This window comes from Leguminivora glycinivorella, chromosome Z (genome assembly GCF_023078275.1).
Source record: "Leguminivora glycinivorella isolate SPB_JAAS2020 chromosome Z, LegGlyc_1.1, whole genome shotgun sequence".
Classification (NCBI taxonomy): domain Eukaryota; kingdom Metazoa; phylum Arthropoda; class Insecta; order Lepidoptera; family Tortricidae; genus Leguminivora; species Leguminivora glycinivorella.
In genome coordinates, this window is record NC_062998.1 from 14,350,027 (window position 1) to 14,362,878 (window position 12,852).

General features: G+C 42.6%; 1 protein-coding gene across 11 annotated transcripts in view; it reads right to left on the reverse strand.

Moving 5' to 3' along the window:
* LOC125240915 (regulating synaptic membrane exocytosis protein 2) overlaps window positions 1–12,852 on the reverse strand; it is a 169,244-nt gene that overhangs the window by 49,279 nt on the left and 107,113 nt on the right. For 10 of the 11 annotated variants that reach the window (XR_007178694.1, XM_048149094.1, XM_048149093.1 and 7 more), the window contains exons 2-6: window positions 11,031–11,235; window positions 6,898–7,366; window positions 4,383–4,918; window positions 3,447–3,663; window positions 3,003–3,167 (exon numbers count right to left, since the gene is read on the reverse strand). Coding sequence is in view for 10 of the 11 variants with exons in the window: in XM_048149094.1 (XP_048005051.1) it covers window positions 3,003–3,167; window positions 3,447–3,663; window positions 4,383–4,918; window positions 6,898–7,366; window positions 11,031–11,235 (1,592 nt within the window). In the remaining variant the exon portion in view is untranslated. Of the gene's footprint in view, window positions 1–3,002; window positions 3,168–3,446; window positions 3,664–4,382; window positions 4,919–6,097; window positions 6,181–6,897; window positions 7,367–11,030; window positions 11,236–12,852 lie in introns of all 11 variants that reach the window. The other variant, XM_048149098.1, reaches the window with a different exon arrangement.

The window sequence follows — 12,852 nt, forward strand, 5'->3', positions numbered from 1 at the left end:
GTGTGTGTGTGTGTGTGTGTGTGTGTGTGTGTGTGTGTGTGTGTGTGTGTGTGTGTGTGTGTGTGTGTGTGTGTGTGTGTGTGTGTGTGTGTGTGTGTGTGTGTGTGTGTGTGTGTGTGTGTGTGTGTGTGTGTGTGTGTGTGTGTGTGTGTGTGTGTGTGTGTGTGTGTGTGTGTGTGTGTGTGTGTGTGTGTGTGTGTGTGTGTGTGTGTGTGTGTGTGTGTGTGTGTGTGTGTGTGTGTGTGTGTGTGTGTGTGTGTGTGTGTGTGTGTGTGTGTGTGTGTGTGTGTGTGTGTGTGTGTGTGTGTGTGTGTGTGTGTGTGTGTGTGTGTGTGTGTGTGTGTGTGTGTGTGTGTGTGTGTGTGTGTGTGTGTGTGTGTGTGTGTGTGTGTGTGTGTGTGTGTGTGTGTGTGTGTGTGTGTGTGTGTGTGTGTGTGTGTGTGTGTGTGTGTGTGTGTGTGTGTGTGTGTGTGTGTGTGTGTGTGTGTGTGTGTGTGTGTGTGTGTGTGTGTGTGTGTGTGTGTGTGTGTGTGTGTGTGTGTGTGTGTGTGTGTGTGTGTGTGTGTGTGTGTGTGTGTGTGTGTGTGTGTGTGTGTGTGTGTGTGTGTGTGTGTGTGTGTGTGTGTGTGTGTGTGTGTGTGTGTGTGTGTGTGTGTGTGTGTGTGTGTGTGTGTGTGTGTGTGTGTGTGTGTGTGTGTGTGTGTGTGTGTGTGTGTGTGTGTGTGTGTGTGTGTGTGTGTGTGTGTGTGTGTGTGTGTGTGTGTGTGTGTGTGTGTGTGTGTGTGTGTGTGTGTGTGTGTGTGTGTGTGTGTGTGTGTGTGTGTGTGTGTGTGTGTGTGTGTGTGTGTGTGTGTGTGTGTGTGTGTGTGTGTGTGTGTGTGTGTGTGTGTGTGTGTGTGTGTGTGTGTGTGTGTGTGTGTGTGTGTGTGTGTGTGTGTGTGTGTGTGTGTGTGTGTGTGTGTGTGTGTGTGTGTGTGTGTGTGTGTGTGTGTGTGTGTGTGTGTGTGTGTGTGTGTGTGTGTGTGTGTGTGTGTGTGTGTGTGTGTGTGTGTGTGTGTGTGTGTGTGTGTGTGTGTGTGTGTGTGTGTGTGTGTGTGTGTGTGTGTGTGTGTGTGTGTGTGTGTGTGTGTGTGTGTGTGTGTGTGTGTGTGTGTGTGTGTGTGTGTGTGTGTGTGTGTGTGTGTGTGTGTGTGTGTGTGTGTGTGTGTGTGTGTGTGTGTGTGTGTGTGTGTGTGTGTGTGTGTGTGTGTGTGTGTGTGTGTGTGTGTGTGTGTGTGTGTGTGTGTGTGTGTGTGTGTGTGTGTGTGTGTGTGTGTGTGTGTGTGTGTGTGTGTGTGTGTGTGTGTGTGTGTGTGTGTGTGTGTGTGTGTGTGTGTGTGTGTGTGTGTGTGTGTGGTGTGTACCGACTGAGTGTGTGTGTGTGTGTGTGTGTGTGTGTGTGTGTGTGTGTGTGTGTGTGTGTGTAGATATTGGGGTGAGCCCCAAACTAAGCAAAGCTTGTGTAGATAAATACATACTTATATACATAGGATACAATACATCCATGACTCAGGAACAAATATCTGTGTGTAGCAGGATTATGTGAAGGTAAACAGTTGAGGGATTGTATGTGGTGTGTGTGAGGGATGGTGCACTTGGAGAATATGAATTAAGTAGCTATTAAAACAAAGAAGAATTGAATGATGACATTAATTTATTATTCTACGTAATTTCTTTCAAAGCTTTGTGTGGGTAAATCTTCTCTCCGCTCCTCAGCTATAATCTTGCGCCATTTTTCCCTTTCAACGTCTTGTTTTGGGAATCTGGAATAAAAACCTTTTTTATTACTTAAAAACGAATTTGCTATTCCCGGGTTGTTTCTTTTTATAATTAAAGTAATTTATAAGATATGTATTAATATTATTGAATTGAAATCATTTATTTCAGACTTATTGGTCCATAATAATAAATAAATACATTTATTGTAGCCAATAAACCTGACATTGTGATAATAGATCGACTGCAACGCCGGGCAGTGCTCGTTGACATCACCATCCCCCATGATGAGAATCTCGTGAAAGCCGAGAAGGACAAGTCCAGTAAGTACCTAGACTTGGCTCACGAGATAACCGCCATGTGGGATGTTGAATCAACGATCATTGTTCCGATAGTCGTTTCAGCGAACGGTCTCATAGCGAAGAGTCTCGACCAACATCTTAAGAGACTCTCGCTAGGTGGCTGGATCAAGGGCCAGATGCAGAAGGCGGTGATCTTGGACACAGCACGGATAGTTCGACGGTTCCTCTCTCTGCAGCCCTAACCACCGGCAGCTTGGGCCCTGCCCTGCTGCTGGCGGCACCCTAGGTTAGGTTTTTTATAATGTGTTTATATGTGTTTTATATTGTTTTGTATGTGTTTTTGTATTTTACTTTTATATTCATATTATAAACAGCCTAGCCTAAGAAAGAAAATAAATAAATACATACACTAATAATATGAAATAGGCTTCTTTTACAAAAAATATAAATTAGCGACTCCATCATTCCATTTTTAACTATGTTCCACTTCATCCATCTTTTGTCGCCGTCCGCTCATTACTAGTATAGCGCGAGAGAAAGAGACAAACTGCGTAAGACCAAATCAAGGAATTTACTTTAATTATTCTAGAAAATAAATGTTTTTAGTAAGTTAGGAAGCCATTTTGGCCACAAATGCATAACATTATAAAATTATTAACAATTACTTACCGGAAATACGATACGTCATTCTTTTTTAACGTATATAAGGTGTTATTTTTGCACTTTTTTACGGAGCACTTAGGCATGTTGCCGACACGGCGGATGAAGCGCTACTGACCGCCCAATTGTGCTTAGAACATTTTCAAGCACAATTTGCTGCGGACACATTCTAAGCCATGATGGTGCATCTAGGTAGTTTAGATCGATGTTTTACACACATTTGGCCCGACGCTACGCCCGCGAGACGCTAGATGTGGGGGGGCGTAATACTTTTAGCACTCATACCTTTGTGTGTCCTCCACTGCGGCGCGGGAGGGCGCGCGGCGGGCAGCGGGCGCGCCACGAGCAGCTCCACGTGCGAGTCGTGCTTGCTGTCCGCCACCACGGCCGCCACCTCCTCCGCGCTGCGATTCTGCAGCGGCACGCCGTTCCATTGCAGCACCTCGTCTCCTGTGCATCCATCCACATTAGGTGAGGTTCATTTATGGTGCTCCCACGCTCGCTGTGCTGTTATATACCATGATGTGACAGGGACCAGGGCACCATGTTATATAACTGCCAGTGTGGCAGCACATAATATTGATTTCTTCAGTAAAACATTTCTAGATGTTACTATATCGACATCGTTTAGTTTTTGATAAAATATTTTGCTACATAGCTTTAATATAACTATCTTGACTTATCCCAATGTGTGGAATGTTGAAAGGAATCTTAAGCATAATAATCTACCTGTCTTTAGTTGGCCCTCCAAGTCCGCGATGGAGCCCTTCTTCACTTTCTCGACGATGGCGCCGCGCGTGCCGTCCGAGAGCAGCTTGCCCCCTACCACCTTCAGGCCCAAGATGGCCGCGGACGAGTGCCCGCTGCCCTCTACCACGCTCTTGCGCAACACCATGTGGCCCACCATGCGCGACCCGTCGGCCGACACCTGCCAGCTCAGCGGGAACTGCCGTACGTAATTAATGCATACGCGTTATAATAAAACATTCAAATCACGAGCCATTTTAATTTCATATTATTCTCAATATATGTACATTAAACTACTGGAGCCATGCTCAACTCTGAAGTTATGCAAAGATTACACGTTTTATTGAGAAATTATACAGGTAGTTTATTTATAAAACTTCCAATTTGATATAAGCTCGATATTATCCCCAAATGCGGGCAGGCCTAGCTAGAGCAGAAGCGAATTATATAAAAGAATAAATTTGCAACATAATGGGTATGCAGCATATAAATAACACCGAGGTGCACATTTAATTTGCAACGTGCATGCGTGGCAATGCCACCGTGCTACAGCCAAAAACAAACGAAAACAAACACTCACGAATCTTGCGCTCACAAGAATATACCCTACTGCCATTTAGATATTGTTTTCAAAAACTATTAACTATTATGTCACAAGTGAATAATACAACCTTTATCTCCATAGCATGGCTTAAATGATTTGAGCGAAGAAGGCAAAATGGTTACTATTTTACAACGACGCTAGACGCTATTTAACTAAATTGTACCTTACGGGTAAATAATAAAAAAGCAACGTAATGTTGCAAACTCTGGTCGACTGAATCGGGCCGTGAATGGCACTGTAGTACTTAAACAAAATGTGAAGCGGCTATGGGAACATGAATCAGGTACAATGTAAAATATGAATTCACAAAGTACCTTAGGGCAGTCGCCCCTGTTCGAGTCTTCGCTGGAGGTGAAGGTGCTAGAGGTATCGATGCCCGAGTCTTTAGTGGCGGAGTCCTGGCTGGTCTGGCGCTCAGACTCCCAGCGCAGCGAGGCCCAGTCGTGGGGTGCGCCTGACGCGTCGCGACCGCCCCTCGGGAATGTCGCAGCGCCCTCGTGACCGTCGAAGCGGACTGTTTTTTTTCTCCTTTCGGTAAAACGTCTGTTGTCAGAGGAGTCCTCCCACAGATAGGCACTCTTATAAACGGCTCGGTCTGGGCGCGGGCCCTCGCCGAGCGCGAGCGGACGCAGGTAGGCGCCCTCGCCGTCGTCGCGGGCGCGCCAGCGGCAATCCGTCACGGAGTCGAAGCTGCGTCCACCGGCGGGCGAGGGCCGTGCCTCGAACATACCGCGCGCCTCCGCTTCGTATGTGCTTGCAGCATGATTAGTCAAATTGTAATAATTGTTCGCTACAACGCTGGCGCTGCGCAGGTGTGGGTGCCGTAGCGTCGCGCACGCCTCTAGTTGTCCTAAGGATAACATCGTATAAATAGCAAAGGTACAATTAAGTTACTAACTTGCGTCCGTTTAACGAGTAGCACTGCGCGCCCGTACGCGCCCGGAACTGTAGTTATAACTGCGATGTTAATTTTGCTCTAGTATTTCACGACCTGACCAAGCGCATGATCAACCCAACGACTGGGGTTCAAACTTTGTAATGAGTGCAGTCCTCTGCCGAAAAAGAAATCAATTGAAAGCGGTGATCACGCACAAGCGGAAAGAATGTGTGTTTACCAGATCATACAATAAAACAACAATCAAAAATAAAATACACGTTCACACAGTCTAACGCAGGTCTGTAGTCAAATGTATACACTTCTTTTCGCTCAAGCATGCGATTTTATTTGAACCATAAATTAGATGAAAATGACTGTATCTGAACAAACGCAAACTCCAATGATGTATGAACAAAGTGACTAAAGTTTTAATATATATTAACTATAATTATATTAAGAAGTTACATAACATTTGAATGTACTTTTACAATCATCGAAATTGTTGTTTTTTTAGTTCTGTATGATAAGAGTTACGAGTATGTATATATGTTGGTAAATATTTATCAGATTTTATGGGGTAGACGCTGAAGATTATTGTAAGTCAGACAATTATCTACCGTAATACCGGACACTGTTAATATTTCATTGTATTGTTTTTTTTATGCAATAGTCTTGTTATTGGTAATCAATTATTTTTGGTTCAAATAAAAAGAAACAGAAGAATGAAACGGACCCAACCGTGCTTATGAATGCATAATAAACAATGAGCAGGAATACGTAAGGAAGCAGGGGGCCGATTTTTGAATCTCACTTTCACTAAAACACCGGTTGAAAACGGTGACTTGCCTATTATTTTCAGTGACAATTTTCTGAATTCGAACGCGTGAGACTCAAAAATCGGCCCGCAGGTATTAGTTTTACAATGTTTCGGCTGTTTGTTACAATTTATCATAAGCACGTTTTGGTAAATTCAAACGAAGTGACAGTCTTTTCTGAATTATAGGATAGGGTTTACAAAGTTTAACAGCCATCACAGTTGATTGATCATAGGAGGAAGTAATTAAGAATTTGCGCTTAAGAACAATACGAATACGGAGACATCTAAGAACCAGCAATATAGTACAACGCATATCTTCCCAAAAACGTCCTCACCGAAAAGAACGTATTCATTTTCTCGTTTAACATCACCCGTCGTTGACTCGTGGAGCTCTCGGAGCCGCTCCTATCTCTATTACCTGCGAACAGTGGGATGCAAGGTGAGGCCGATTGGGACAGGAGCCGCGGCGCTGCTCCGGGCGCGTACGGGCGCGCGCGCTCTCAGCCACGGCACGCATTTACTATTGTTATGGATAAGCGCGGGACACACATCATGCATGCGTGTGTGCCGATGCCAAATATACACTTGGTTGCACCTCACTCATTCTGAAAAGAAACCTAGTGTACCTACTGGGTAGAGTTGGAGAACATCAAACTGGGGGTGATGCCGTCATGATACCGACATGAGACAATGAGTTTACAATAAGGACCAAGAGGACAGTCATGATGATAACAATGGATACACGTGTACGTAGATAAGTTTAGGTGCTCTACACTAGCCGTTTCTGTAAAAACATATCAAATTATAATTAGCCTTAAAAATAATTACCTGAAGCTACCACTGCTAATACATAAACATAGTTATTCGAATACCTCGCACGGAACACCTTAACTTTATCATTGCAAAATGGAATGACGGATCGTTCATGTGCACACGCATTTATGTCAGACAGTATTGTGGGCCGGTTGGTGTACCGAATGGTGGTCAGAACTGTTATCGTATCGATAGCATGTAGTGTCGTGTTGTAGGTATGTGGGGTGATATATAAATAAAATTAGCTCGGGTTGTCGGGATCAGTGGTGAGAGGGGCGGGATCGGGTGGTGAAACAATGGGTTAGCGAGCGCGATGACTCACCACGATCGCGATACTCGTCGTTCTCATCAGAGATGCACTCGGGGGCCTCGTCGTCGGAGGAGGAGGAGCGCGGCGGCAGCGGGTGCCCGAGCGAGTGCGGCGCGAGCTGCGACACGGACGGCGGCTCCTCCACGCCGTACGCCGCCTTCTGCCGCGGGTGCACCAGGTGCGGGTGCGTGCGCGCCAGCCCCTCCAGCTCCCCGTAGCAGCGCGGCTCCTGCTGACTGTACTGCCGCCTCAATGCACTCCCCGACCGCTGAAGGGGCAGGTTCTCTTTCTCCGCGGCGCTGTGCGCTCTTTCTAGTTTTGGTCTCTTGTCTATGGTGGAATCAGCGGGCGACACTAGTCCGTGTAGATCCGATTCCATGCGCCATAACATGGCATCTTGTCCGGCGCTTTTGTGTATCCATTGTCCGGTTTTAGATAGCAGTTCTTGTTTTTTGCGACATAATATACATACCCAAATTACCTGTCAAAGCAAGAAGTGCATTGTGTACATGACGAAGTTTTTAGTCAACATAGGTATATGCCAATCGATACTGGCATAGCAGCAAAGGGCCTGGCCGGACTGCCATGGTAAAATCGCCCCTGGCTAAATATGAAATATTGATATGCAGGATTATTCGTATTGTTACTACATGTACTACTACTGGATATTATGCCTCAAACTATTTCCGTTTACGAAAAAAATTAAAAAAAAAAATTTGTTTTTTATTTTTTTCTTTAAAACCGCGTATCTGATTGACTTGTTCTTTGGATATTTTATAGATATATTAGGGATACATCAATTTAAAAAAAATTAACTTCCTGACTTTTTGTTAAGTAAATTTTTTTTAAAATTTATGTTTTAAATTTTTTTTTTACCACATACGAGTTAGCGACACCTACTATATTTTCATATAATAATCGCCATTTTATACTCTATTACATATATTTTTATCAAAGATATTAGTTTGGATCAACAATGTCAAAATAAGTTATTTATATATTACTAGTATTACCCTTTAGTAGGTTGCTCCTGGAAAGTGATGTATGAAAATTTTGGCATAATTAATGGAAGATTTTTTTTAAGTTGGGATATGTAGATTATAGGCCGAAGTTATTTTTCATCAACCCTCCCCACCCCTCCCCCCTCTGCGTCACCCCTCTACCCCCCCTTAAAGAGTCGAAAATGCGATTTTTCTCGATTTCTGACAAAACCGATGAAGATACAGAAAAAGCGTGTAGGAACGAAGTAATCCTTAATGAATTTACTACAAATCTCTCATAAACATTTTAGTGCTAGCACTTATAGTTTTCGCGCAATCCGTCACGAAAGTTGCTCCTTTCTGCAATTTTCTTTAATGAATGATAAGTTTTCTCCTTAAATGCTTACGAAATCGTCGGTTTGATAGTACTAAAATATTATAAACTCAGAATGAATTTCAGGGGAAAAAAATCACTACCATGGGCGGGACTTGAACTCACGGCCTCTAGATTGATACATATGATAGATAAATGACGCTAGGGGTACCATTGATTCACATAGTAGAAAGCTGAAAGATTCGCTAGAAACTATAGGGATGAGCTTTTGGTGGCTCAGTTGGTAGAGCCCTCGAGTTTCTATCCGGAAGCCGTGAGTTCAAGTCCCATCCATGGTAGTGATTTATCCCCTTAATTTTATTATAGTCATGAGTTTACAATATTTTAGTCGTATCAAACAAATTTCGTAAGCATTTTGGGAGAACACTTATCATTCATTAAAGAAAATTGCAGAAAGGAGCAACTTTCGTGACGGATTGCGCGAAAACTATAAGTGCTAGCACTAAAGTGTTTATGAGAGATTTGTAGTGAATTCATTAAGGATTACTTCGTTCCTACACGCTTTTTCTGTATCTTCATCGGTTTTGTCAGAAATCGAGAAAAATCGCATTTTCGGCTCTTTAAGGGGGGGTAGAGGGGTGACGCAGAGGGGGGAGGGGTGGGGAGGGTTGATGAAAAATAACTTCGGCCTATAATCTACATATCCCAACTTAAAAAAAATCTTCCATTAATTATGACAAAATTTTCATACATCACTTTCCAGGAGCAACGTACTAAAGGATAATACTAGTACAGGGTGTCCACTTTCTGGAAAGTCAGGGAAAGTCAGGGAAAAGTCAGGGAAGCACATAGTGGTCATGGAAAGTCAGGGAAAGTCAGGGAAATGATTTGGAGGTCAGGGAAAAACTTGGCACCAAGAAAAGAAATCAAAAAGTATTTAAAAAATAATATGATTTCTTGGGTTGACCACATCCATGACAGCAAAGATCGATTCCCGGTAGTGATTTTAAGGCAACTTAAAATTGTCACTTTAGACTTTTCATTACAAGTATAGTACCTGGCCTCCATCCCAGTGATTGCTAATGAGAGATGTCAGAGATATCTTCATGCTCTAGCTGACCTTAATTTATCCGGCCCAAAATCGTAAATGCGGAAAAATCCAGATTTTTTCTACATTGGGTGCCCTACCCACATATTCCAAAATGGCGAAGGGGGTCGGGAATAAATTCAGTTATTGTGATTCAGATTAACTGGAAAGTTGCACCACAATGTCACCATATACAACATTCATAATTTGCTTTTGTTAGGGCGATGTGAAAACGACAAAGACAAAGTTACGCCGCAGTCCAAATTCTAAGTATCTATCCGACAATCCAAAGCGGAGTTCCTCATAAAGCCATGGCGCATAACGTCACATAGAGGCATAGAGGAGAATCCTTTGCTCCTGCATAGGAGGATAATAAGCGTGACGATGAGAGAACTTCAAAACACTTGGAAACCTAAAGGTATGTAGTGGCAAAACACCTAAATGGGCATCCCGACGCTGAAAACAAAGAAAAAATTTCGCGCTCGCTTCGCTCGCGTTTAGTGTTTTCCATTTCATCAATTTTTATTCCCTTTTTTTTTCGTGAAAGTTTCATGAAATTTAAGATTTTTTGGAAAGTTTCCGCAACTTGCACATAACAACTCTGCTCTGATAGACTAGGTACTCCATTTTGTTTCCTATGTTATGTACATAATAACTACTATCAGCCCCAGGGACGTATAAAAAGGGAAAAAATTTCGCGCTCGCTGCGCTCGCGATTTTTTTTTCTAGCGTAGTAGCGTTTTACCCAAGGGCGCCGAAACTCAAACTCGCTCTACTCTGATAGAGTGCACTGGTATAGCCAAAAGTAAATGGCGATAACTACCAACTACAGATTTCGATAATTATAGTTTTATAAAACCAGAAATTAAAGTTTGATAGTTAACATAAAGATAAAAAAAACCGTAGGTATAAAAGTATGAACTGCCTTGCAAATTTTAATATTTCCTAGAAAACAAACATATTCCAGAAAAAAAAAATCTGTGACAGACGGACAGACAGACGCACGAGTGATCCTATAAGGATTCCGTTTTTCCTTTTTGAGGTATGGTAAAAACATTTTTTTCAGGTTTTTTTTCAAGACAGAAAAAAAACCGTTTTTTTGCAACTCTAAGCAAAAGTGGTAATAGTTGAATGAAAATTTGGTCAGGGAAATTTTCTGAAATGGTCATGGAAAGTCAGGGAAAAGTCAGGGAATTTTTTTTGGGTTTAGTAGTGGACACCCTGTAGTAATATATAAATAACTTATTTTGACATTGTTGATCCAAACTAATATTTTTGATAAAAATATATGTAATAGAGTATAAAATGGCGATTATTATATGAAAATATAGTAGGTGTCGCTAACTCGTATGTGGTAAAAAAAAAATTAAAACATAAATTAAAAAAAAAATTTACTTAACAAAAAGTCAGGAAGTTAATTTTTTTTTAATTGATGTATCCCTAATATATCTATAAAATATCCAAAGAACAAGTCAATCGGATACGCGGTTTTAAAGAAAAAAATAAAAAACAAAATTTCTTTTTTTTTTAATTTTTTTCGTAAACGGAAATAGTTTGAGGCATAATATCCAGTAGTAGTACATGTAGTAACAATACGAATAATCCTGCATATCAATATTTCATATTTAGCCAGGGGCGATTTTACCATGGCAGTCCGGCCAGGCCCTTTAAAATGTTAAGTGGCAATCAGTACTATGGATTCATTCATGACACGAATTAAAGCGTAACTACTTGTGCGACGTACCTTATTAGAGCGTAAGGTAACTTTCCCGCCACAACGGGCGCAACACCTGACGCGGCAGTAGTGGCAGGAGTGGCCCACGCCGTCGGCGAACTTGGTCTTGAGGCAGATGTGGCAGGTGGCGGCCAGCTCCACGCCGGCCGCGCGTTGCATCTCGTTCCTCGTGCGGATGGTCTGCTCCAGCACGGCCACTTCGTCTTGTTTACGCCTGCCATCGAAGTGAGAAGGTATACAAAAACACTGAAAACAAACTACTGGCTGTGTATGAAACTAGATTTAATAAAAAGATATACGATTAGTTCTTTGAGTCTTTATAATTATGAATTGACAATGGTCTTAAGCGCCATCGATGCTTGAAAATCTAATTTATCGGTTTTTCGTTTATATCTCTAAAACCATGCACGCTGTTGCCACAACGATTATGAAAGAATGAAAGCTGGTTAAATTTGATACAAAAGCGAGCCTGAATGATATTCTCCGCCGAGCTCTCGTTACGGCGGGAGCGCCGGCGGTTCTAGAACCGCCTGGATTGGCTCGCGACGACGGAAAGAGGCCGGATGGCATGACCCTCGTGCCTTGGAAGATGGGGCGCCCTTTAGTTTGGGCAGGGGCGGCTCACTCCGCGTTTCTATCGCCGCGCTGCAAGTACATGCTTGCGGCCGCGAGTTCGCGGCCTAATCAGGGGTGGCGCGCGTTCTCACGAAACGCACTTTCGCACGTTCTATTGTTACTTTACGTCGCGAGTTTTTTTTAAGGTTCTTATGCGATGTCCGCTTGTGGAATGACTAATAATGCTTAGTTAAATAGATATCATGAATAAAATAAATACCATAGGACATTTTTACACACATCTACTATTAATAAGTACCCCGGAAAGGTTCAATAAGGCTTGTGATGTTGGAACTTAAACAAACATATATAAATACTATAGATATACCTAGAAAGTACCCAAGACTTGAATATAATAGTATAACATTTTATCTCTAGTATTAATTCGTTTTAATCCATAGGCAACCATATCGCCGGACGCCGCGCACGTGCGGCTCGTTTCTTTGTAAGAATTTTGTAGGCATTTAAAAAGGCGGCATGTCGTGAACATCAAAGCAGTGGGCCTTCTGTACTTGTACTATTATATATTCTGTGGTTTGGGTTGGGATGCCACATGTGTGGATACGCTTGCGGCGTCCCATCTTCCAGGGACTTCAAACAGAGCTGGTGCTGCCACCAACTCCGCTGAACACCTCAAACGGCGCAAATATGCAGCAATTGATTCCAGTTTCATGTTTGAGCCGTTTGGGGTGGAAACGCTTGGGCCGTGGGGTTCAGGTGCTCACAGTATTTTTAAAGAGCTTTCAAAGCGCCTCGTCGATGCAACAGGAGACAAGAAGGCTGGCACTTACCTAGCGCAACGTATAGGCATTGCCATCCAACGTGGCAATGCCGCCAGCCTTCTTGGCACCTTGCCACAAGGTGCGGATTTGGAGCCTATTTTTTACTTATAGTTATTATTCTCTTTATTCATTTAGTTATTATTATTATTAGTTTGTTTTAGTTTTTAAGTTAGTTTATATTGTTTTTTATTGAAAATGAAAATGAAATATTTATTTTTCAAGTAGGCATATTACAATGCGCATATGAACGTCAAATAAAGCTACGCCGGCTCTAACGCTACGCCTCAGCCTCGAGAAGATTTCAGTCCCCCCTCAGTTGGGAGGGGGGTATCCACTATGGGACCGGCAAGAAACTCGGCGGGCAACTTCTTTTCAAAACATTACATCTTATAAATAACATGCATTAAATAACAACATACAATTTAACATGCAAA